Source organism: Elephantulus edwardii, unplaced genomic scaffold (genome assembly GCF_000299155.1).
Source record: "Elephantulus edwardii isolate Elephantulus edwardi_28Jun2011 unplaced genomic scaffold, EleEdw1.0 scaffold00009, whole genome shotgun sequence".
NCBI classification, from domain to species: Eukaryota; Metazoa; Chordata; class Mammalia; order Macroscelidea; family Macroscelididae; genus Elephantulus; species Elephantulus edwardii.
In genome coordinates, this window is record NW_006399759.1 from 4,184,201 (window position 1) to 4,209,847 (window position 25,647).

The following is a 25,647-nucleotide window of genomic DNA, read 5'->3' on the forward strand; positions in this document are numbered from 1 at the left end:
GGAGGGAGACAGAACCCTTACTGGCCCAGAACTGGTTCCTTCCTGGTTCACACAGTTTCTGTTTCTTATGCTGCTATAGCAGGTGGACAACCTTAACAAATGGGAATCCCCCCCCCCACCTAGTTACTAAGGTTATTGTTGTTATAGGCCATCAAGTCTTGTTATGTGCCATCGAGTCAGAATAGACTCACACTGGACCCTCCAGAGGGCTTTCAGGGTCTGTAAATTGCACAGGAGATTTCCCATCTTTCTCCCTTGGAGCAGAAGGTGGATTCAAACTGCCTGCCTTTTGGTTGGCTGCACAGTTCCTTGCCACTTGGTCACCAGACGTCCCTGAGTTGATGAGGTTAGAAGTCCGAGTTCAGGGAGCTGGTTCTTGGAGGCTTTGTCTTAGCCTGTGGGGAAGATTATCCCCTCTGCTCCTCTAGCGTTCTCAGCCCCCCTCTCCCGTGGAGGTCCCCACCTGGCACTGACCTCCATCTCCTCCCCTCCATTTGCTTGCTGGCTTCTGTGCCTAATCTGATCTTGTCATATCACAAACATAATGATTAATAAACATTAATACCTCATGCAAGCAAAATACTGTTGAAAATAATTCAAAACTGACTAGAACACTACATTTAACAGGGACCTACCAGAAGTTCAAGCTGGCTTTAGAAGAAGCCACGCCAGTTAGGATATTATGGCTGAAATAGTATGGATCCTGACTGAAAGCAAAGAATGCCAGAAGAATGTCTGTTTACGCTTTATTGACTATGAAAAGGCATTTGACTGTGTGGATCATAACAAATTATGTCTAACATTGAGACGCATGGGAATCCCAGAACACTGAATCGTGCCAATTTGAAATCTATACCTAGACTAAGAAGCTGTTGTGCAAAGAGATCAAGGGAACACTGTATGGCTTACAATCAGGACGGGTGTACGTCAGGGTTGTATCCTTTCTCCGTACAGATTCAATCTGTATATGCTGAGAAAATTATTTGTGAAGCTGGTCTCTGTGAAGAAGAATTGGATTCTTCTTCTCTATGAAGAATGCGGCATCAGAATTGGAGAAAGACCACCAACAACTTGCGTTATGCAGATGACAGAACTTCGCTGAAAGTAAGGAGGACCTGATACGTTTGCTGCTGCAGATCAAGGACTACAGCCTTCAGTACGGATTACAACTCATCACCAAGAAAACAAAGATCCTTACCATAAGGGCCAACAGTCAACATCATTATAGATGCAGAAAGGACTGGCCAATGATTTCATCTTCCTTGGATCAACAATCGACATCTTGGTACCAACAGTCAGACAATCGGGTCTCATTGCATTGGGCAAATCTGGTGTCAGGGACGACTCCAAACTGCTGAGAAGGATGGTGTCAGTTTGGAGACTATGGCGCACTTGAGTCAGGCCATGGTTTTCTCAATAACTTGTTGTGCATCTGAAGGCTGGACGATGACTAAGGACGACAGAAGAATTGATGCCTTTGAGTTGTGGTGCTGGAGAAGAGTACTGGATATCCCATGGAAGGCCAAAAGAACAAACAGATGTGTCTTGGAAAAGGTACTGCCGGAGTGCTCCTTGAAGGCAAGGATGGGGAAATTTCCATCTTTTGTACTTTGGACAGATAGCTAGATGAGGCTATTCCTTGGGAAGGGATATCATACTTGGAAGGACGGAGGGTTGGCGAAAGTGATGAAGACTTCCAGCGAGATGGATTGACACTGTGGCTTCAGCAATGGGTTTGCATGTGTCGGAGACGACGAGGCTGACACAGGATAGGGCAGGATTCAGCCTGGCTGTTTACAGGGTCACCGTGAGTCGTACTCCACTTGATGGCACCTAACAACAACAACAACAACACTGCTATGGCATTGTTAACAAGATCAAGTGGGATTGTGTCTGCAGGTATCACACACTCACTCACTGCTGTGTTGTCAGAACTGGCTGAGAGCTGACTCCCCCAGAGGGTGTTCAGAGGCTGTAAATCTCATGAGAAGAGATGTCCACTTCCCCCTGAGGAGTAGCCAGCCTGCTTTTGGTTTGGCAGCGCAACTCCTAATGTACTTGCCCACCAGAGCTCATCTGTACATAGAGGGGTCTGGATTTAAAACACAGATTTACAGGACACACAGTTCAAGCCATAACGTGTGGCAGAACTGGGGCCCAGAGGCACAAGGGTGAGGGGTCCAGCTCCCCCCTGTACCTGCCCTGCAGGCAGGTCCTGTGGCTTCACTGCCGTGTGGGAAGCCACGTGGATGTAAGAGTGCATTCACATCCGTTGGCGTCTCAGACCTCTGTGGGTAGTCCTACTGCCCTGTGCTGAAACATCTGAGGTAAAGCAACAGTAAACTGAACTAAGCCTTTACTCAGGAAAGTTTTGTGCTGTGAAGAGACCTAGGTCTCACGTCCCAGATTTGCTGGATAATTTCTGCAGGGTCTTACTTCTTTCTCTTCTCTGTACACAGCAGGGAATAGCAGGGTGTGCGGGCAGAGTTGGAACTGAGACAATGCCTGAGGCTCCGTCCGCTTCTGAGATTGCAGAAATCTAGGAGGAATGGAGCCTCTTTGGGCTTTTGCCTCAGCTCTGTTCCAGGTGGAGGTACTGCCAGGCCTGAACCCTGTTATCAGACGCTCCCTCCTAGTGTGAGTTGGCTGTGTGCTAGGAGCCCAGGGCTGGGGGCAGGAGGGGAGGGGTGCACGCTGGTTACTGCTGAGACCAGCCTTGAGCTTGCCTGGGTGTCTGGAGCACTACAGGTTGGGTAGATTCATTTGGGAAGCTTCTTTTCCCAATGGAGTGGTTCTCTGAGTGGGAAATGCCACACACACACACACACACACACACACACACACTTCTCATTTCAGAAAAAAAATAAGCAAATGGGGTGTTTAATCTTAAACCTTAAATAAAATCTCAGAGACAAAGGCTTTGGAATAAGGGTGTGTGCTCTTATGACGTCTTATTTTCCCTGGAAAAATACTCCATCATGATAGGAAATTTTATTTTGGCCAACTAAAAAATATAATGAAGGAAAGAAAGAGGGAGTAACCATGGGCAAGGGGCTCTTGGGTCCGAGTCAGCTGGAGTGGGGGGCCGTGTGTGGACCACACCGCTGTGTGAGCAAGGCACCCCAAGAAGACCTTCCAGGAAGCAGCTGTGTGTGCTGAGGGGCGTGTGTGGAGCCGGCTGCCTGCCCACACCTCAAGGCTGCTGTTTCCTAGAGCTTTCCATTGGCAAATGCTGCCTCCTGGAACTGAGGGACAAAAGTTTTGAAATAAGCCCTGGTGGGAAAGAGAGAAAGAAAAAAAAAGTGGTTAGCACAAACAAGTAAAAAACCTGCAACTCAGAGCTTTCAACCTAACTCAAAACAGTTGTATTTATTGTTTATGCATCTTGAGTTGGATTTTCCTTCCCTGCTGATGCAAAACCCTCTGGATTTTTCCAGAGGAGGGTCAGACAGTTCACTATGGAGGTATCTCTCACAGATATTTAGAAGGCATGCACTCATGGCTCCCTGGCTGCCAATTCCTATTACACATGTGTAGTAAATACGGAGCAAAAGAGAATCCAAAGGTATTGCCTGTCCTTTTCCCAAAGACAAAGGTCTGATACAAATGACTAGGCAGAGAATGACGGATTCACCGGCCCAGTCATGTTGTTGGTAGGCATCAAATAGAGTACAGCTCATAGTGATCTCATCAACAACGGATCTGAACCCTGTCCTATCAAGATATCCTCACCCAGCCATGTTGGTGACCTGAAACATCAGAAGGACTGCAGTTTTCATGAAACTGGATCTTTGACTTCAACAGAGTCTAAGAGAACAAGATGTCTAAATGATCTATGGTCTCCATTTATTTCTAAACATACATGTAGAGGTTTAGTTTCCTAGAAAAAGAAGCAGACTGGGTATCAGTCAAAGACTAGCAGACCAGGGTGGGACCATTTAGCAGTCCTGGTACCAGACTCCGTCCTGGACCCGGCCATGGGCATCTGCAGAGCCCGCTTTGTGGCAGGAACTGACTGAGGCTCCATGGGCGAATCTACTATTTATCTAATATTAACAAACAGTAATCTAATATTTATATTAAAAATGCTCTGGTCAGTTTGTGGTAAGAAACTGTGCTACAATCCCAAAGGCATGTGGTTCGAATCTACCAGCTGCTCTGTGGGAGAAGGATGGGCAATCTCCTCCCATGTGATTTACTGTGTCTGAAAGCCCGCTCGAGGGTCAGCTACCGGTCACTTCCGACTCGACGGTACACAGCACCAACTCCAAATGGTCAGTTTGTACTTCTCCAACAGAACCCTCAATTTCCTTCTCAACCAGTACCCACTTATCCCTAGGATGATATATTATTTTTAAATTTAATTTTATTATTTTTCTTTTTTATTATTAATTGATTTTAATGAAAGTTTACAGACACTTTGGATTTCCATTCATTCATTGTTGCACTTTTCTCCCTGCCCACCCCACCCTCCCAATTAGCTTTTGTCTTTGAAAAGTAAATGAAAAAATTCTTTCATTGTTATACAATCCCTCCCCCAAGTCCAATCCACTATGCAACCTTCATTCTGAACTCCTGTCATAACAATAATATCTAATCATAGTTCTCTCCCTCAGCTGTTTTTGAACCACACGCCTTCGGGATTGCAGTGCAGCTTCTTGCCACCAGGCCACCAGAGCTCGCTTCCCACTTCTCCCTAAATGCCACGCTGATCATACTGTAACTCGTCCTCATCCCCCTGTGTCCCTCCATCCCCTGACATCCCCTGGCTTCCAGGCTTGTCACCAGTCATCAGAGCTGTCACCTGCAGAAACCTCTGACCTGTTTGTCCCAGTTCACTTTTCTGTTGGAACTAGATTAGCATCTCTTAGAGCACGAGGCTCTGGCACCACCCTGACCAAGCTCCTTAATGTCCCCCCACCCCGCCTAGCACTTGATGACCATCACAACTGGATACAAAGAAATTTTTAAAAAATGTACCCTGTCTCCCACTATATTCCCTAGAGGTCATGCTTGGAAAAGTGGAGGGTTGGTGAGAAAGATGAAGACCCTCAATGAAATGGATCGACACAATGACTGTAGTGGTCTAAGCACAGGGTTTGTGAGGATGGCACAAAGACCCTGGGCCCCTTGGCTGGGGCTCCCTCTCCTGCAGCCACGCCTGCCGGGTGGACTGTGTGCTCTGTGGGCCGGCGTCCGCTCTGTGGTGCACATGGGTGCTGGGAGTTGGAGCCTGCTCAATGGCAACCCAACAACTACAACCCCTTTGAGAAGCTAGTGAAAGTCTCTCTCCAGGTAAAACTATAGGAAAAACCCATCAAGTCACATTACATGTAATTGACACTCATTCCTGGTCCCTCATAGATGCAGGGATCAATATACACCCCACCCTCCATTCAACAGGACCACTTGTTCGCCCCATACAATGTCCTTTCACACCTTTAGCCTTTATTTGCACTCTATTATCCCCCACCCCTCAAAGCTCCTCTGGTTACAGAAGGTTCTCTCCCTGCACAGACACTCTCTATGGCTCTTTCAAGGGTCTCTATCTCACACACACACACACACACACACACACACACACACACTCCCCACCAGGCCTGACCACCAGCCCCTGGATGCAGGGAGCACATCCTCCCCCAGATAAACCACAGGCCTGGCTTGGACCCCGCACACTGGAAGCACCTTGTAAAGATGTAGTGGCTTCAATTACAGTAACTAATGATGGTCACTCATCTACAAGCAGCCCATTATGTGCTTCTTAAGAAGGCTTAAGGAGGGCAGACAGTGAAATTCTAGAAACTCTTACCCATTTTCAAATTTCAAACTAAGTAAATGATTAGTGAGAAAGAAAGAAAAGTGCCCCCTTCCACTCATACCCCAATCCACGCAGTCCTGAGGCAGCCAGATGTTCTCCCACAATTAGGTCTAGACCTTTTCCATGGGTCGCACCATGTAACAGAGTCCATAATGCAAAGGGTGGTGATGTGTATGGTACACGGAGCTCCACTCTGAGGACAAGCGGCCGGGGCACCGGTTCACTGAGATGCCCTGAGCTTTGCTTTCCTGCAGTGTTGCTGTTGTTGTTAGGTGCCATCACGCTGCGTATGACCCACAGCGACCCTCTGGACAACAGATCTGAACCCTGTCCTCTCCTGTGCCATCCTCACCATCTCTGACCAGGGTAGCCTTGGGGAGTCAGGGGTGGGGGGGTGGGGGGCTTCAATGGTGCAATCTTCGATTCAAAAGGTCTTGGTGAGAGGGAGCATGCTTTCAGGTCAATCTCTCTCCTCCTTCAGAAAGTCCTAAAGTTGCCCATTTCTGTCCTGGGCTTTCCCTGCCAGAGCAAGCTGAACGGGCCACGGGGAAGCAGCGTGGAGAAGGGCTATTTAAAGCCATGATGCTACCAGCTGTTTGCAGTGAGCGCTTCTCAACTTGGATTCTCATTAAGTCTGTCAAGAGGGGGAGGGGGAGGAAGAGGAAAACGACAACTGGCTCCCACCCATTTATAGATTTTTTTTTGTAAAGCGCTGTTTTCATTTATTTCACTTTTTTTCGGAGAAAACTGAGAGCTGCCCAGAGTACAGCATGCCAGCAGCAGGAGTTATCTGTCATCTTTCAGAAAATCTTTGGCCCGAAGACAAAGTATATCATGAGCTTTAAAAGTGTGTGTTCTGGGGGGAAAGGTCTCTTCACCTCCCCATTATCTGGCCACATGGGGCCCACAGGGAGAGAAGGCCAGGAGCCAGCCAAGCTCCTGGTTCTGCTCACCCTGGAAGGAGATTTATTTTTAGACCAAATTAGAGCTCAGCACGCCTCAGGACAAAATAAGGTTTTGACCTTCTTTTCTGATCACAGTCCCTTTGCTCAGAGTTTCATAGAATCACAACTCAGTCCAACCCAAGAATCTCAGTTTAGGAGAAAGAAACTTATAAAACTGATCCAAGGCAGGTTTTCCCTGAATTCAGGGCAGACGGGAGGCAATGGACCTTTTGGTCAGCGAGTTGCAGTGCTCAAGGGCCCGCTCTTTCTGAGTTTGCAACCATGGGTAAATGTCTTCCCTTTTCTGGGCTTCAGTTCCTTCATGTACAACAGAGAGCTGAGCCTGAGGATCTTTGGGCCCCATGAGTGCAGGGTGCCCACAGCTGCAGGACATAAAGGATGACCAAGGTTGTGTGCACTGAGCCAGTGAGGCCCAAGCTCTGGCCCTGGGCCTGCACCTGACTAGCTGCATCGTGTGGGCAGCTTACGGCACCTCTTCACCCTAAGTATCTTCATCTATAAGTGGAGTAACAGTGCTCAACCTTAAAGAGTTCCTGTAGGGATTAAATGAGTCAGTGAAAATGAGCACATGGCACAAGAGATGAACAAGAGATGTCAGAGACCATGCAGAGTCTAATGGACTGGGGTTGAGTTGGCAGAACAGCTGGAGGCAGATGTGGCCGCAAGAATGAGCCCCTGAGTGGACAAAGAGGTCTGGGGGTCTTTGCATTTAGTTCATCCTGTTCCCTCCGGGTTCCTGGCTCACTGATGATATTAACTTGGCTACTGGGGGCACAGCAATGGCCACTCCCAGAGTTAAACCCTCAGTCAAAGTCACTGGAACACTATGGCTCTCGTGAACTTGAGTCCAGACATGCTTGTGGTGTATCTGTGGTATCGAGGGATGAACTCTGCAGCTAGAGGCACCACCCCGCCCTTGGCTTGTCTTCTGCCCAAACCTGCTGGGTGTGTTCCCTCTGTGTGGCTCTGCTTCTGGCTTGGTGGACGAGCAGCTTGCTGGGTGGAGGGCTGCTGAGGGGACACATGGCTGCGGCTGCCTGGGACTGCCGGGTGGCTCAGGGAGAGACCACAGGGGGCACGGAAGGAGCATTGCACCCTAAGCCTGGGCTACAGCCCCTTGGACATTTGCCATCTACCTTTGGGACTCAACAAAGATTTGTGCTTGGGGCTCTCCAAGTGACACACAACTCTGGTTCAGAGACGCAATCCATGCGACTTTGAACATATCACATGACCTCTTCGAGCACTGCTTCTTTGTGAATTAGGACACTAGCATCTACGTTTCAGAGAAGCTGTAAAGAGTAGAAGAATGAGTATGTAAGGAATGCATCATGGAGCCCTGGTGACACAGTGGGATAGGCATGTTGCCACCAATGGAAAAGTTGGCAGTTCGAACCCAACACTTGCTTTGTAGGATAAAAATGTGGCTGTCTGCTTCTGTAAGGTTTTACAACCTTGGAAACCCTAAAGGGGCAGCTCTGTTCTGTCCTGGGGGGTCACTATGAGCCAGTGTTGACTAGATGGCAATGAAGTTAGTTTGGTGTAGCGTATATGAAATACCCACAGCCGGGCCTGACACACAGCAAGTTTTGGCAGGCGTGGGAGCGCCTTGAAGGAGCAGTGGTCCGTGTGGTTGTAATATCATCTGACACTCTTCCCAAATGGGGCTAGCGATGCACACGTTGAGGGGTGCTACCCCACAACCAGATCAGAGTGGGAAGGCACGCCTGTCTGGGCCATCCCTCAGACCTCCTCCTCCTACCAGATTTTACAGGCACTGCTGTCAAGGAAACGACCGCTGTAAAAGTAAGTCATCAAAACCTGCTGGGGTAGAGGTAAGCACCCCAAAGCTAACTGAGAGCCTGGTGGTGTGAACCCACCTTGTGGCCCTGAGGGAGAAAGGTCTGGTGATCCGCTTTGGCAAAGAGTACCGCCCTGGAAATCCTACGGGGCAGTTCAGCCCTATCCTGGTGGGTTGTTATGAGTCAGAATGGACTCGGTGGCACTAAACAGTGACCACCTGTGTCCCAAAGAAGGGTCTCTAGGGGCAGCAAGGAGCATGAGGGCCGTGGCCATGGACTTTGTTCAGCGAGGCCTCAAGAAAATGGTTTTCTTTACTGGGTACATAGTTCTTCAGTGATTCTCCCCCCCCACCCCCCCCACCCCCGGAAGAATGATGAAATTGACATCTGAAAATCTGGATCCACGTAGCTTAAACAAAACAAAAACTCCAAACCAGAAACGATAGCCCAGAGAAGCTGGGACAGGGCAAGAACTCCGTACAGCAGGTTAGGATGTGCACACTTGGCACCAGTAGACTGTCGAGTCATCCGTTTTGTCAGCGAGAAAGGAGCAGCTTGGAGAGGGGAATAGCGAGAGCTGCCCAATGTCACGCTGACCCCAGGCGCCGTTCTCTGCGTGGAGCAGGGCCAGGTGTGGGGACCCTGTGGACTTGCTGTCTTCAGCCTCATTAACTTGGAATCTTTTCTAAGAGTACAAACAGTTGCCTTTTCCCAAAACAGGGCTCAGCATTTGCTTCTGGAATTCAGAAACGCGTTTCTCTAGGCAATCTTAACGGGAGCCCTCTGCTGTTTGTTACCACCAGGCCGATGGTGGTGGGTGCGGCGGGGCGGGGCCCGCGAGTGGTTCCAGGCCACTGCCCCGGCACCAGGAAATCAGGGACCTATCACTCCAGTCAAAGGTCAGCTTTGCAAATCCCGACAAGCTCCAAAACATCCAAGGCTCAATTCTTGTTTTAGTTTTCTTCTGCAGCTGTGACTTCAACTGGCACATGTTTTTAATCAGTCATATGAAAACCGATTGTGGTCTCGAAATCAAAGCAGTCCTGTAAATAGCGTTAAGACAAGTTCGCTAATCACTCCTCGTGGTCTTGCCTTGTCCTCACTGAACCGCCGCTGAAAATACTGACTCACTTGGGGTCACTCTCCTCATGTCGAGGGGTCACCCTAACAGTAGGTCCTCTCAAAGAGACCTGGTTCTGTTTCCAAACCCTTCCCCCAAACCTTCCACAGGCCCGTGCCGACTGGCCGTCCAGCTCTGAGTTCATAGCGAGCGGTGCCTGGCAAGCTGCGAGCTTATTTGGAAGTTATGCCCTGGGCGATGGCAGCCTGGCTCTCTGTTGTGGGCATGGGGAACAAACAAGCAGCTGTGACTGCTTCACGCACACAGCCTTGCCCAATGTGCCAATCCTTAAGCAGGCCTGCTTTCTGCTCAGGAGTTCATATTTGCAAAGCAAGGAAATTAACACACTTGACATGCAAAGGTTTAATATTAATAGCACACTGCGAGGTGGTATCGTGTGCTCACAGCTCCAGGCAGAGGCCCTTGCTTGGTTCAGCTGGAATCAATCTGGATTCCTCTGGATTCCCTGGCCACTGGGCCTCCAGCCTAGGGCAGACAAGCATGGCTTGTCTTGAGCTTGAGATGTTTAGCTTGGTGTCTAGACTAGGTCTTATACAGCTTGGCCTCCTTGCCGTGAGAAGGCCGGGCCTGTATGGATTGCATTAAATCCAGTGCTGTAACGCTTTAGGAGGACTGCAACTAACAGCTGACTGAGATCCATTTCTAGACATCAAAGTACTAGGATGCGATCTGGCCCTGCTAACTCATGCCGCAACAATGAGAAACAAAAACTGTTATGCATTGAATTGTGTCCCCCTCGCCCCCAAAATGCATGTTGTAAATCCCAGTCTCCCTGCTTGTGGACATAACCCTATTTGGGTATAAGTTGTCTTTGTTACGCTAAAAAATATTCATTGTTGTAATGTTGATTGTGAATCCTAGTGACTCCCAGCCCCACCAAAAAACTGGATTTCTGAGGCTGTGACTCCTGACGGGAAGAGACACATTTTCTCCCTCTGAGCTGCTGGTGGATTCGAACCACTGGAGATACTGTCTTCTGATTAGCAGTGCAACTTGATACAGACCACCAGCGCTCCCTTGTTAAGTTAACGAGGCAGAACTAGTGAAGGGCATGCTTTGAGTCAGTCTCTTCTTGTTGTTAAATCAGTCAGGGAAGGAGAGGGAGATGGGGAAGAAGAGTTGCTAAGCCATATGAAGATCTCCAGGGCTAAGGACCGTCCCTTAGAGCTGACAGGGAGAGAAACCTTTCTGACAGAGCCCTGAATTTATCAGGATCAGATGAAAACGCCTCTACAACTTGAATTATTGAACTTTTAAAATAAACCAGTATCAAAAACCTCACCAAACCCAACCTGAATTATGCAGATGGCACAATCTTGCTTGCTCATAGTGAAGAGAACATAAAACACTTGCTACAAAAGATCAAAGGCTACAGCCTTCAAATGAATATGAATTACAGCTCAAAATCAAGAAAGCAACTATCCTCACTCAACCACTGGGCCAATAGACATCATGACAGATGGAGAAAAGACTGACACTGTCAATGACTTCATTTTACTTGGCTCCACAATCATCACCCATGGCACCAACAGTCAAGAAACCAAAAGATATGCTGCATTGGGAAAACCCAATGCTGTCCAGGACCCAATATGGTAGAGAGCAAGAATGCCAGTTTAAAGACCAAGGTGTGAATGATTCAAGCCATGGTTTTTTCAGTTACTTTCTATGCATCACAGAGTTGGACACTGACTAGCAGTGAAAGAAGAAGATTTGATGCATTTGAATTGTGTTGGAGAAGAGCACAAACTAGAACTAGCCAAAAGAACACAGATATGTCTTGGAAAGAGTGTAGCTGGAGTTCTCCTTGGAGGCAAGGATGGTGAAGCTTCTTCTCACATACTTTGGGCATGTCCTTGGAGAAGGACATTATGGTTGGAAAGGTGGAGGGTCAGTGTCAGAGAGAAAGACCTTTAACAAGACGGATTAACGAGCGGCTGTAGCAACGGGCCTGAGTATGTCAGAGATTGTGAGGATGGCACAGGGCAGGGTTCAGAGCCACTCTTCACAGGGTCGCTAAGTCATATTCAACTCAATGGCACCTACCTACAACAATCTCTTAAACTCTGAGGAAAAAACCATTGTGTTTGTAAAAGCCACCCGCTTGGGGATTTCTGTTCTAGCAGCTCCGGATAACTAAGACACAAGCAAGCAAACTCCACCTGCACCCGCCACCTGGGGTCTGTTCCAACTCGTCATGGCCACGTGGGCCCCAGTGGAGGGTGGGGGAAGGTGACCCCAGTCCTGGCCAGGACGGGGTCACTCAGGCCTGTCTGACAGCTGTGAGTCACCAACCAGAGCACACATTTTCCTCTACTTCTTAGTCAGCAAAAGGGGAAAATCGAAAAATGACCCTCAAAGAGGAAGTGCTCGCCCCCCCCAACAGAGTGGCCCATGTGGAGTGGGGGACCCTGGTCAGTGTGAGGTCCAGGCCCTGGCTTGGAGCCCTCTCAGGGCTGTACCTCAAGCTTTCCTGAAATTCTGCAGGCACCAGTGTTAGGGCCACTGGGACTGTGGGAACACTGAGGAGGCCAGCGCTTAGGGCAGAAAACTGTCTCCTCCTCTCCAGAGAAGTCTCTCCAGGGTTTTTAGGTGATGTTTGCTTGCCTTCAAATTAGGTTTTTCCCACTAGGCTCTCTGTGACTCCACAGCTTTGTGGGTCGCTGCCTGTTGGGTTTTGGGAACACCCTCTGTCACCTCAGCTCTCTGGGTATTCACCTTCCTGAGTGTTCTTGAAGACTTGGGGCGAGGGACAGGCAGGGTGGCCACAGTCCCTCCCTCATCCCCTCTAGCCTCCCCACACGACTCACATCCCATATGTCTGGTAGTCTGGGCTTACAGAGGAAAACAGGGCAATTTTAAAAGAAGAGACTGTTCAATGGGAGAGTCCATCTCTGGAGACAAAGGGTCTTCGAGGAGCGAGTAGTTAGTTCACTTCAGGCTAGCTGTGTTGGGGGGTAGGGGCGGGGTGAGCAACTCCAGAGCAGGAGGCAGGTGGCGAGTCCAGGGGTCCTCTCAGAACACACTGAGGTGGACTGGTGGGGGGAAGGGAGAACAGGAGGACACCCACCTGCTCTGGTGACCCCTCCCATTCCTCCTGCACAAGCCCAGGGCTCTGCCCTGCTGTTAGCTCTTATTTCCTCCGATCCATGAGCCTGTTCTAGGGAAGGAGGGAGAGGCATCCAAACAACATGGAAAAATGATCTTCAGAAAATGATCTTGGGAAGATTGCTCAAACTTGGGGTTACAACCCATTAGTGGGGTGTGAAATCAGCTGAGTGGGTTCTAACTAGCAAATGAAGTAGCACTGATTCAGAGGGTGTCACACGAGAATATTGCTGGGGGAAATTCTGGTATCAATTGCAAACTCTGGAATGAGGTGGAACATATTTATGTTCTTCTCGTGGACCATGACCTTCAAAAAAGTCTGAATGCCATTTGCATTAGGGAAGGGAGGTGTCTTCTACATGCTAGACATGATGATCTTTGTTTTTGGCATTACTTTAAGGAGCTATGGTGGCGAGGTCTCATCCCCAGGGAGTGCACTGCCAACCCAAAGGCCTCGCCTCTCTGATGGTTCGAATCCACCGGTGGCTCTGAGAGAGAAAGGTGGGCAACCTCTGGCCCTGCATTTCATAGCCTCATAGAAGGTCAAGTCTGAGTGCTGACTTGACAGCAATGAACTGAGTTGGGTCATTGACTTTACATTACCCTCTTTAACATGGCCATTACTGGGCAAGCACTAAGGCCTCTATTTTCATCAAAGAGAAATCTTGACAGTTCCCTTCTGGGTAGACCTACTGAGAAGTGCAAAGGTTCTCTTCTAAGACTACTACACAGATGATAGTGGCGGTGCAACTCATGACTCGGAGCTGCCTGATTCCAAGTATACATATTTTCCATACCGAGGCATGGGGCGAGATCAGCCCATTGAGCTGGGGACACCGGGCCCCACCACTGGCTCTGCTGTGTGACACTGAATCACATCTCTGCTTCCTCAGCCGCATCGTCAGGGACTAAGACACGGCTAGATGCGTTCATCTGGTGATTCTTCCCACTCTCTCTCACTGTCTGCACCATCATTTTGGCTGTATTTAGCTTCCTCCATGAAAACTTTGACTGGAATTGCCCAACAGCCCAGTAATGGATTTCTAGAGTTATTTACTGCCGCCTCTCATTACACTCACATCTGTTTGGACACCTGTACTGTGCGGCTTGCCAGTTGAATTTTGACAGTGATCTGAAGAGAAAAAGGGGTGAACCTCCCTCTCGCTTGCTCATTTGGTCCTCAATGAAGAGTGAGCCCCACTGTGAGTGAGTGTCCAGGGAGAGAAAAGAATGAGAAAGGAGGGGATGCGCCACCCACTCAGGTATGCGTGGGAGGGACCAAGCATGCTCTTAGTGAGCAGCTCTTGAAGAGCCAAAGGTGCTCTGAAGATTCCTTTAAAAGCAGAGTCCATTGGCCTCTTATGTCTCCGTAGCGTTGTCGAGGGGTAATACCCCTGTAAAACGGGAGAGGTTACTGTGCCCACATAACTGAGCTGTGGACCAGGAATGGGGAGGTTAGGGCTGTGGCCCGGCTGGCTTCTCACTTCTGTGTGACACTGAACGAGCCACCTCACTTGTTTATGCTGATTCCTCATCTGTAAAGTGAAGGAAGGGCGTATTTGAAGGTCTCTTCCAGGACTAATATACACTGGATGTACCTATAATATCCATTATTATCACTATTCCTACCTTGGTATCAACCCAACCGCCTTAGGCAAAGACAGTTTCAGTGGAAGCAGTCACTGCAGCTCTCCTTGTGCCTTGACAGAGTGTTCCCTCAGACGCCTTGAGGAGCAGCACCAGAGGGACTGCACCTGCCCGAGGCTCCTCCACATCTCCCTCCTGTCTCCAGATTTTAATGCTTCAAGCATACATGTTGGCCATCGGCCTTCATCCTCCAAACCAGCAGAAAGCAAACATTCACTCATTTATTCACAGGGCGCATCTAAGCAGGATCCCGGTCCTCAGGGTAAGTACAGGGCAGAGGGCTGGCTGTGTGCTAATCTTGACCAGAGCCGAGTGGCTCTGCTCACTGCCATGGCCCATGCCCTCCTTGGCCTGCTCCTTAAGGCTCCCAAACCAACAGGAGTAAACTCTGCCTGGCGTCTGCCGTCTGCTCTCTTTTGTGCTCAGAGCATTATCTAGCAGGCCAGACGTCTAGCACCTTTAATGACAATAATAACAATTTGCATTTATACAAGGCCTTTCATCGGTGCATCTTAAAGGGTACCACAAACAGTAATTAATTCCCCTTTGCAACTCTGGGAGCTAGTTAAGTAGGAGCCCCTTTATTTTGGAGGAGAATCACCTGGCCCTGGGCCATGTAATATGCTGGGGGGCCTCTCCACCTACCTCCCACAACCTAGACACCCTCAAGGCCATGCATCAGTATCAGCACAGGGCCCTGTATGCACCTGCTGCCACCAATCCTAGCCCACAACCATCTGTCTCGCCCTGGAGGTGCTGTGGATGGACCACTCACAACCAAAGACATCCATAGTTGGAAGGACCAGCTAGGATGTAATCACGGCAGGATTTTCCATACCAGCACTTCCATAAGGTGATCCTCCATCCTGTAAGTTGTTGCTGTATATCACTGAGTCAGAACTGACCCATAGCTGACCCTTGAGCGGGTTTTCAGAACACTAAATTGCACAGGAGAGGATTGTCCATCTTTCTTCTGGGGAGCAGCTGCTGGATTTGAACCATGTGCCTTTGAGTTGTCAATGCAACTCTTTACCACTAAGACACTTGTGCTCCCTGTACTGTAAGTATGTGGTGTATACTTCAGTGTCAAGAGCTCCATACTTGAAGGCATCTCTGAAGATTATAATGCTCTTCCTTCTCTTGAATGAAAATCTGTCCCTTTGGGACTCCCACCCTCTGGACAGAGCAAGTTTACATAAACTGTCTGGGATTGCTAGTTAATGCCTCTTATGTACATCTTAGCTATTTCTGTGGACATCCTACAGCTGAGTTTATACGCAGCAGAGACTCTGTGAGGTTTTGTGAACTAGATGGTGGGGGAAGCTGGAAGCCCTGAACAAGTATTTTATATCCCAAGGCCAGGCTTGTCCCCGTTCTGCAGCTTTAAATGCAGAAGCTCCTGAGACTTTTCCTTCTGGTGTGAATGAACCATTTCGGGGTCTTTGCAATTACTTGCTATGCATCTGAGAGCTGGACAATGAAGAAGGCTGACAGAAGAAGAACTGATGCCTTTCAGTTGTGATGTTGGAGAAGAACACTGAATATCCCACGGACAGCCAAAAGAACAAACAGATATATTATCTTGGAGAAAGTGCAACCAGAATGTTGCTTGGCAGCAAAGATGGTGAAGCTTCGCCTTCCTACTTTGGGCATGTTGGTAGGAGAGGCTCTTCCTCCGAAAGGGAGGTCATGACTGGAAAGGACGTATGGAAAGTCAGCGAAAGAGAGGGAGATTCCCAACAAGGGGGACTGACACAATGACTGCAGCATGGGCTCAAGTGTGGCAGAGATGATGAGGATGGCACAGGACGGGACAGGGTTCAGACCTGCTGTCTAGCATCTCTGTAAGCCATAGCTGACTTGATAGCACCTAAGAACAATAACACCCAGCAACAAAGAAAGATCCCAAATCTCTGAAAAGGGATTTGCTGACAGACTGGACATCTTCCCCTTCTAAGTCTATTTTTGTATCTACAGAATAACTCCCAATTGCAGAGATTTGGTTTTGTAGACTAAGCCAGCTAATAACTCCAAGTTTTCAGTTTGTTTTAATATTACTTTATCAGCAGAAACAGTACAAAACTTGAGAAGAGAAGTCACTGATTGCGGGGCTGGGAATTGACACAAAAATCGAGCAACTCCATGATTACCCTTCTCTCCAAGGTGTTACTACCCAAGGAGGCCTGCGGACTGAGGGCTGGGGACGGGGATGGTGAGAATGGTTAATGAAATCCTTTATTAGATTGATGTCCAAAGAACCAAGTCTCCTGATAAAAATCACCAGCCCACTTGAGTGATTTCTGGGCCCTGGCTTTTTATGCCTAAAAAGACCCCCACGCTACTCTACGACAAAAAGCACAACTCTGGTGAGATTTTTCTCACAGAGGCTTTAAAGAAGGAATTCCAATCACATACTAAAGACTATAGTTTCTCCAAATCCTACTCTCCTATCAGCATGAGGTCTGGATTTCATTTCACAAGATTCCTACTCTCTGGCCTAGGACCGGAGTGATCCCTGCTGGCATGGATTTGACCTGGGTTGCTGACTGGTGGTTAAACTTGAGAATAAGAAGAAAGGGCTAGAGATGGGGCCTCATGGTCTCATTACGGAGAAAGGAGAATGCTCTGTCACCTAGGGAGGTGACTTGGGAAAACACTGAAATTCAAATATGGATCCATCAATTATGTCTCTGAGACGTTCCATAGGGTCCTGGATGGAGCCTGGGTTTATGTCTCCAGGGGGCTCAGAGTGTTGTGAGGCAGCAATGGCAACAAGCTGTTACAGAGTCAACCATTCGACTCCCCTTCATCTCACTCCCCACCCTTCATTACCATAATATAGCAGGATAAACACTGAAGGATGTCCGTTTTGACTTAATGCCACAAACAAGGACACTGGGCACCACTGCCTCTGTTGCTTCTGTTGTGCCTGGTGTGTAACAGACAGTCAGTATTTGTTAAATAAATGAGCAATTTGATAGTTGATATTTAACCGTTTGTAACCTGCATTTCTAATGCTGTTGCTCATTCTGGTGCCGTGCAGTCGGTTCTGACTGGATGAACACAACAGAATGAGGTTTGTCGGGCCTTACATCAGCCTCACTCTCTCGGTGCTTCCATTTGCACTTATCACAGCCGCCACAGGGCCAGTGCTTCTCACTGAGGGCCTTCCTCTTTTCATTAACCGTCTGAGTTATCAAGCACACTTCTATCTCCAGGCCTGGCCCCTCCTGTCAGCATGCTTGAAGTTGGTGGGACAAAGTCTCGCCATCCTTGTTTCTAAAGGACATTCTGCCTGCACTTTTTGAAAAACAGATTTGTTCTTTTTTCGGACAGTCCATTGTCTATATTCAATATTCTTTGCCAGATAGTCTGTTGTTAATGGAAATTGTAATTATGTGTATAAAAAAAAGTATCATTGCTCAGGCTACTGTATGCATGAATTAACAGGCTAAGAGAAGAAGTCGTTTGCACAAGAGTAAGTGGTTTGGCAGGCACATAGTGAAGGCAGAGTAGGGACCAGGACACGAGCCACTGTTCTGCCCACAACATACTGCCAGACCTGGGGTCTTCTGCACCTTTGTGGCAACTGAGTGCTTGGGCTTTAGTGTGGCACACTCACACTGCAGTGGAAGTGTCCTGTCCTGGGCCTGGCCATCACACCCTGCAGCTGTGTGTGGGGCATCACCGTGAACCTGTGATGTGGACTGGTACGTTTTAACCTCGAACACATTTGCTAACAGACAGATGACTTTCTTGGAGTCCCATGCTCGTATGCACAGTGGTTCCTCAATGCCCCTTTCACGGGTGTCCATCATCCTTCCTCACAGGGTGTAACAGCCCTGATGCACACACTGTCCTTTACCTTCCCAACTACATGCTTCCAGGATGCAGAGAGGGACGTGCACTTGGCCACAGCCTCTCACTCTTCTACAGCTTGGTGCTCTGCACAGCTAAGAGCTCCAGTCAGTGATGAATTACATTCCTTCTCGCTCCAGGCTACTGTTTGCTGTTGTTAGGTGCCACTTAGTCAACTTCAATTCATAGTATGAGCAAGTTTGGAAGCAGGAGTGGCATCTACTTCCTAAACAACATGCCTCTGGAAACCCTGTGAACTTTGAGAAATGAAGATAATTATAGAAAGGCTTCAGGTCTTTTGTTCACAGGGTCACTATAAGTCACGCTCGACTCGACAGCAATCAACAACATGACTATGAACAAGAGGTAGGCATGTGATGTCCTTTGGTCTTCCTTATTCACTGTCCAACTTCCACAGGCATGCAAAGCATCTCAAACCACCATGGCTTGGATAACGCGGACCTTAGTCTTTAAAGTTTCATCCTTGTTCTTTAGCACTTTAAAGAGGTCCCTGACAACAGATTTTTCCCAAGGCAGCACATTTTTTGGTTTTTCTGACTGCTGCTGCAATGGGTGTGGACTGTGGATCTAAGTAAAATGAAATCACTGGCAACTCCCATCTTTCTCTCCATTTGCCATGGTGCCTGTTGGTGCAGGGGTGAGGATTTTGTTCCTGTGATGTTGAGGTGTAACCACACTGGAGGCTGTAGTCTCTTTGATCTTCAATAATGGTTTCAAGTCTTCTTCACTTTCGACAAATAAGGCTGTGTTATCTGTGTAACACAGGTTGTTGATGAGTCTTCCTCCAATCTTGATACCGTATTCTTCTCCATATATATAGTTCAGCTTCTCAGGTTCTTTGCTCAGCATATAGACTAAGTATGTATGAAGAAAGGATTCAACCCTGACATGTATCTTTGCTGATTGTAAAGCCTTGCTTTGTTTGAATGACTGCTTCTGGTCTATTGACATGTTTTGCACAAGCACAATGAATTGTTCCAGGATTCCAGGTCTTCTAAATGATAGGCACAATTTATTATGATCCACATAGGTGAATGCCATTGCATAATCAATGAAACACAAGAAACCTCTTTCTGGTATTGTTTATAAGCTACCTTTTAGAATGAAGCAAAGGCATAAGATGTGAATATCAAGACCTATGCTACTGTGGGCTGGTCAATATTTCTTCATTTCGAACCCTAGACCTGGAATGGCTGGGAACTAATGAGAAATGAAAAGGATAGGTTAGGAATCTCTCAGCACTGACTCCCATGGCTGGCTCAAGTACCGTTTCCAAACTGAACTGTGAGGTGGAAATCAGATGTGACTGCACACAGTCGTGCTGTCCCAGGGCCTGATGAGACACCCTGCAGAGGGGAGTCCCCGGAGTACTGAGCCACTGCACATGCCGCACCACGGGGAGCCTGGCGCCCTGGGAGTGAGGCAAGTTCCTGCCACCACAGGGAGTCTGGCCTCGACCTCTTAGCCCAATTCTTCTTGCAGTGCTAGCATGTTACCTCTGAAATAAAGCTGCAGGAAATGATGTACATTTTTTAAGCTGAGTCAGTTTTAGCTCAGAACTTGGCAAGGAAAACCCAGAGTACAGAGATGTCCAAAATAATTTCCTAGACTAGTGTAGGGGCTGTGTCCCTGGCTGGGCCAAACGGTCAGTGTATTTAGCTGGCCAAAAAGTTGAAGGCTTGAGTCCACTCAGAGGTGCCTTAGCAGAAGGGCCTGGAGAGCAAAGCCCAGCCATTGAACCCCCGAGGGATCACACCTCTAGCCTGACACCCGTGGAGTCAACAAGACTCAGAGGGGACTCAATGGCAACTGGTTTTAGGAGTCCTTGGGTGGCGCCTGCAGTTAATACAGTTGGTGGCTAAAAGAAAAGTTTGGGGTTCAAATCCAGCTTGGAAGAAAGCCTCGCCAAGGCACTTCTAAATAGCCAGTGAGTTGAAAGCCCACAGAGCACCATTCTATTCTGACACATCACACGTGGGGCCGCGGTGAGTGGGAACTGACTTACTGGCAATAGGTTGACTGGTCAGCTGTCCCCTGCAAAAGGGCCAGCGTTCACAGCTACAAGCAGGGTCCCTTTCTCCAGCCTGTCAGACTCTGAGCTGCCCACACACTGTAGCATGGCTGAAGAGGAAACCTAATAAGCACCGAGAGCATCCCAGCGGAGCTCCGGAGCTCCGGGGCATAGCCTGGAGTGTGTTGTGCTGCCAACCAAAAAGCTGTGAATCTCTGCTGGTTTGGATCCACCAGTGGCTCCAAGGGAGGAAAGATGGGCAGTCCCCTGCTGGGTAGATTCACAGCCTCTCAAACCCTGCGGGAGGTCACTATGAGTTGGAATGAACTTGAAGGCACTGAGAGAAAGTGACTGAGTGTTGGGGCCTGAGTTACCCTGCTGTTGCCCAGCCCAGCCCTGGGAGAGTCTCCTCAAGCTACCAGGCATCAGGTGGGGCTGCTGCACCTGAGGATGGAGCTGGTGCCGGGCGGCGGCGGAGGGAGCAAGCGTGGGCTGAAAGATAGGCCATGCTCCACTTGCCAACTTGTGCTTTCTTGGCAAGGATACTGGCCAAAGAATGGAACACCTTTTTTCTACGTATTAGTCAAACACTACACTGAGCGAAGGGGTCACCTTTTTAATAATCTGTATGAAGCTTCTTTATAGGCTGGTTGGTTCTGATAAGGCTATTCAGTTGTGGGTTTGGTCCCTTCTTGTACACTAAATGTGTGAATAACTTGTGTGGAGGGTTACTAGGATATCAGGCCTTGTTTGGACTGGGTTTGTGGGGAGATGGTTAAAACAAGTTCTTTCTGAGTCTCTGATTTTTTTAAACATCCCCAGAGCTCACTGCTGCCGTGTCCCTGAGGTGCACCCTGCCTTTTTATTTTTTATTTCATTTTTTCACCCTGCCTTTTCTAGCTGTGTCCCCCACTTCCTCACCCACTCAGACTAAGACACAAAGACAATCGTGGGGTGTTGTTGGGGGAGGTCAGAGGCTATCATTTGGGCTTGGATAGCCTCAGATGTTGTCACGGAGACATCTGGCCCCTTTTCCAGCCATGGTTGTCTAGTTGATAAATCTGTATTCTCTTAAATATGGGGGGAAGTGTGTGTCTCATCCCAGACCATAGTATAGTTATAGTGAGACTTACATTGGTGGGTGGCTTTTCTCTCACTGATACTAAAGCCATTAGACCAATAAACAAAGAATCATGTGCCACAAAATAAACTGAAAATACAAAACAACAAGCCCTCTGTAGATTTCAACAAGGAGCTGTGGCAGCTCAGTGGTGCTAACCTGAAGGTCACACCTCGCTGGCGGTTCAAATCCACTGGCTGCTCTAACGAGAGAAACACAGGCAATCTCCTCTTCACGGCCTTGGAAGCTCAATGCATGGCCAGCCATGAGCTGGTTCCAGCACCACAGTGATGAGTTAATAAGCTGAGTACATTGCCCCAACTTCAAAGCCTGCACTGATCGCTGAGAGGAAGCACAACTAGGCTGCTCCTCAGAGGCAAAAATAGTGAACCCCCCCCAAAAAAAATCCCAAAACCAAACAGACCAAAAAGAAAAACACCAAGACATATCATAGTCAAATTCTCCAAAACTAGTGAAACTTTGTCTCACATACTTTGGACATGTTTTCAGAAGACACTAATCCTTGGAAAATGGCACTGTGCTTGGAAAAATACAGTTAGCGAGGGAGAAGTTGACCCTCACTGAGATGGACAAAGTGACCCCAACATTGGGCTTGAGCATGGTGGAGATCATAAGAATAGAGCAGGACAGGGCAAGGGGCTGTTCTGTGGTTCACAGGTTCACTGAAAGTTGATAGCACACATAACACAGTAGTAACAGAGGAGAAAGGTCCATTTTTAACAAATTCCTCATTAGTTACTTCAGGAGCTTGTCTTATAAAAGAACCTTCACAAATGAGAAAAAACAAAATAAAATCAAAGAACATCAGATTTGATGAACTGCAAGGACCATCAGTAGGGCTTTGATGACTCAGCAGTAGAATGCTTGCCTTTCACGAAGGAGACAGGAGTTTGAGCCTCAGTCACCACTCTTTTGTCACTGGAGCTTGTGTGTTGTTCTGATACCTAAGGGTTCTGAGCAGAGCTTCTTGACTCAGATGGGCTGGAATGGAAGGCCTACTGATCTCCTCCTGCAGATCAGCAGTGCAGCCCTGGTGCTTCACAATGGGACAGCCTGCAGCTCACCACAGGCACTGACACAGGACTGAGCTGATTTGTTCCCCTGTGTGTGGCATCACCATGAGTCGGGAGGGGGCAATTGGACAGTAGCTAACAACAACAACAACAACAACAAGGATCATCTAATCCAAGGATCAAGAATTTTTTTTTCTGTAAAGGATAAAATAGTAACTATTTGCAGTTTTATGGGGCACTGTCTCTCTTTTACAACAATTCAAGTTTGCCTTCTTAATAAAACCAGTGAAAGACAACACGTAACTGAATGGATGTGGCTATGTTCCAGCCAGGTTTTATTTATAAAGACGGGAAATGGGCATATTTGGCATTTGGACCATAGTTTACCAACCACTTATCTAGCCCAATCCCTCTAAATGAGGAGAAAGAGAGGTCAAGTGACTTCCTCACAGTTAGGTGACCATTTGGTGCCCACTCAAGACCAAGACCCTGGTCTGATGTGCACGGCATGATGGGAAGACGGAGGTGCCAGTCTCGATGCCGCCAGTGTGGCTTTCTGGATAACAGGAGATTTTGACCAAATGCTGAACCATATGGAAGTAGTAGCTATTTGCTCAGAGAGGACCAAGAAATAAATGGAAAATCACAGGTTAAAATCCATAAAATAGGACTTAGAAGACAACCTTCATCTCAAGCTCAGCCTGCAAAAATGTCGCCCTTGCTTGTGTCCACCTCATAAGTACATGTTATAAACCTCCATTTCCCTGTTAGACCCAGGCGTAGTCTCAAAGTGTCTCTGGTGGAGAAGGGCTGGGAAAGGGGGAAGCAAAGAACTGGAAAGCCACTGGCACTTGCCTGTGAACAATATGAGAAGAAAAGAACAGATTCATTTTTTCCAGTCAGCAGCTCATCAAACATCGAACAGTGTGCATAAATGGCCAGGGAGGACAAGCCCTCCCGTCCAAGGCTGAGAACAGGTCATTTTGGCTGTCAAGCATTTTCAAAACAAGTTTTTTTGGTCTCATGACAGGTTGTGGCAAGAACAAGAAAATAAAAAGAGTGGAAGATCCCATGATTGCCGCTCCGGGCTTCCACGTGGGCTGGCTCTGCCTGCTCGGTCAGGTTTGCTTTCAGAGCATTCGGTTAAAGCCGGTCTTAGGGTTAATTCCACTTTGCCAGTGACACCATTTCATAAAGTGAATCCTCTAAGAACTTTCTGGCAGCAGGATAATCATTCGAGTCTGAAAGGCATAGGTCAAAGTCACTCTTAAGCCCAAGTTTGAGCTGTTCTGCTCAAACACATGCACTGTTTTGTTTTACTTTTCACCTCATGTTCTGTGGACAAGTTATTCCCCTGAAACGGAGACTCACAGCTATCTGCTCTGAGGTGGATTTTTCCATCTCAGCCACAGAGCGCTTGGTCAGGGTGGGGCAGAGAGCTCAGCATGGAGGCGCTTACGGGAAGGCCCTCATCAGGCTGGACTTAGGAGATGCCATTAACTCCCCTCCAGCCCAGGGCTCGCTCTTAGGGGCTTAACAGTCAACCAGAAGGAGAGGCTGAGTCAAAGCTCAAAGCTTGGCAGCAGCAAACAACACACAGTAAAGTGGAGGTCTGGAAACGTCTTATCAAGTAATCCAAAGGAAAAAAGAGTCAGAAGCTAATTGCCAAGTTGGCTGGACTGTTCAGATCCCCTGAATTATTACAAAAGAGCTCTAGGTAGCAGACAAACAGACCTAGATTTAAACGTGGGCTTGGATTCTGAAATCGCATCATGACCTCAGATCAGGTGTGAGCTTTTTCTGGGTCTCCTGTGTTCTGCCTTTAAAGTGAAGCTCAGTTGTCTCGCAACATTTCTGAGTAAGTCGCTTCCAGATCTGACACGAGGACCTAAGATTGACCAGAGCGGAGCCAATTTGACCAATTACTTGCACCCTTGCCATATCTGTCTCAAGTCCCTCACGCCACCCATCTCTCCACAACAAAGTTCCCTATTCTGCTGTGTTCCTGGAATGACCTCTGTGAAAGAAAGTATTCTCGGAAGCCCATCCTTAATCCATGAGACGAATGATCAAAACATCAACACAGTCTTCTTCCTGATAATTGTAAGAATGTTCTGAAGAAAAAGAGAAAATCCTCCACAAGAATTTTAAGTTGAGAGACGTGCAGGCTGATGTTCATGTCCAGACGCAGAGCAGCCCAGGGTTGTGTGGAGGCTGGTGCAAGACCAGTATCCTACCTCCAAAGACACACACGAGGACCTGCTATCATATAACATCCAGCAAGTGCTCTCCTTGCTACTGAAAAGTTGGCCACTGAAACACCTAATATGCACATTTCCACTTTGACACCCATGGGGTTGCCAGGAGTTGGAATCAGTCTGCTGGCGACTGGTTCCTCAGACAATGGCCTGAAGGCACTGCCCAACATCTACTGTACCTGCAGGAGAAGGAAGATGAACTCCCTGTTTCCATGCTGATTGCTCTGATTGACTTCTGGCCTGCCCTTCCATACAGGATGTCCAAATAAGTTTGGATTTCAGATAAATAGCAACTACTTAAACATTGTGATTTTAAAGAAAGTGTACAGAAAAGTTGAGTTTTCATTCATTCATTCATCCATTGATGCACATTTTCCTCCTTCCTTCTTCCTCAATTCACTTTACAATGCACTTCTTGTTTCAGATTAACTATCTTACATATAATGCCTAAATCATACATTCCTTTCAGACAGTCCTTTCCTTCATCTATCCCAGTGCAGTGTTCATTTATCTATCCACTCTTTTCCTGTTTTATACTCCCCCAGCTCCATGTCAATTCTATTTTATAACAATGGTCTTATGCAATATTTGTCCTTTTGGGACTGAGATATTTCATTCAGCATAACGTCTTCCAGACTAATCTATGTTCATTATTTTTCAGTGCCGAGTAATATTCCATTACGTGAATGTACTACACTTTTCCTAACCATATGTTTGTTTATGGGTAATTAGGCTGCTTCCATCTCTTCACTGTTGTGAATAACACAGCAATAAACATGGGTGTGCACACATCTGTTTGTGTCACAGCTCTGATTTTTTTTGCGTGCATATTTCCAGTAATGGGATAGCTGGGCCAAATGATATTTC

At 47.8% G+C, this 25,647-nt stretch overlaps 1 protein-coding gene across 2 annotated transcripts in view; it reads right to left on the reverse strand.

Annotated features, from left to right (window-relative positions):
• Positions 1-3,103: 3,103 nt before the first annotated feature.
• Positions 3,104-25,647, reverse strand: part of BRE (brain and reproductive organ-expressed (TNFRSF1A modulator)) — a 724,026-nt gene continuing 701,482 nt past the window's right edge. The window contains exon 12 of one of the 2 annotated variants that reach the window (XM_006880575.1): positions 3,104-3,245. In XM_006880575.1, coding sequence (XP_006880637.1) covers positions 3,194-3,245 — 52 coding nt within the window. In that variant the 3' untranslated portion in view covers positions 3,104-3,193. Of the gene's footprint in view, positions 3,274-25,647 lie in introns of both variants that reach the window. The other variant, XM_006880574.1, reaches the window with a different exon arrangement.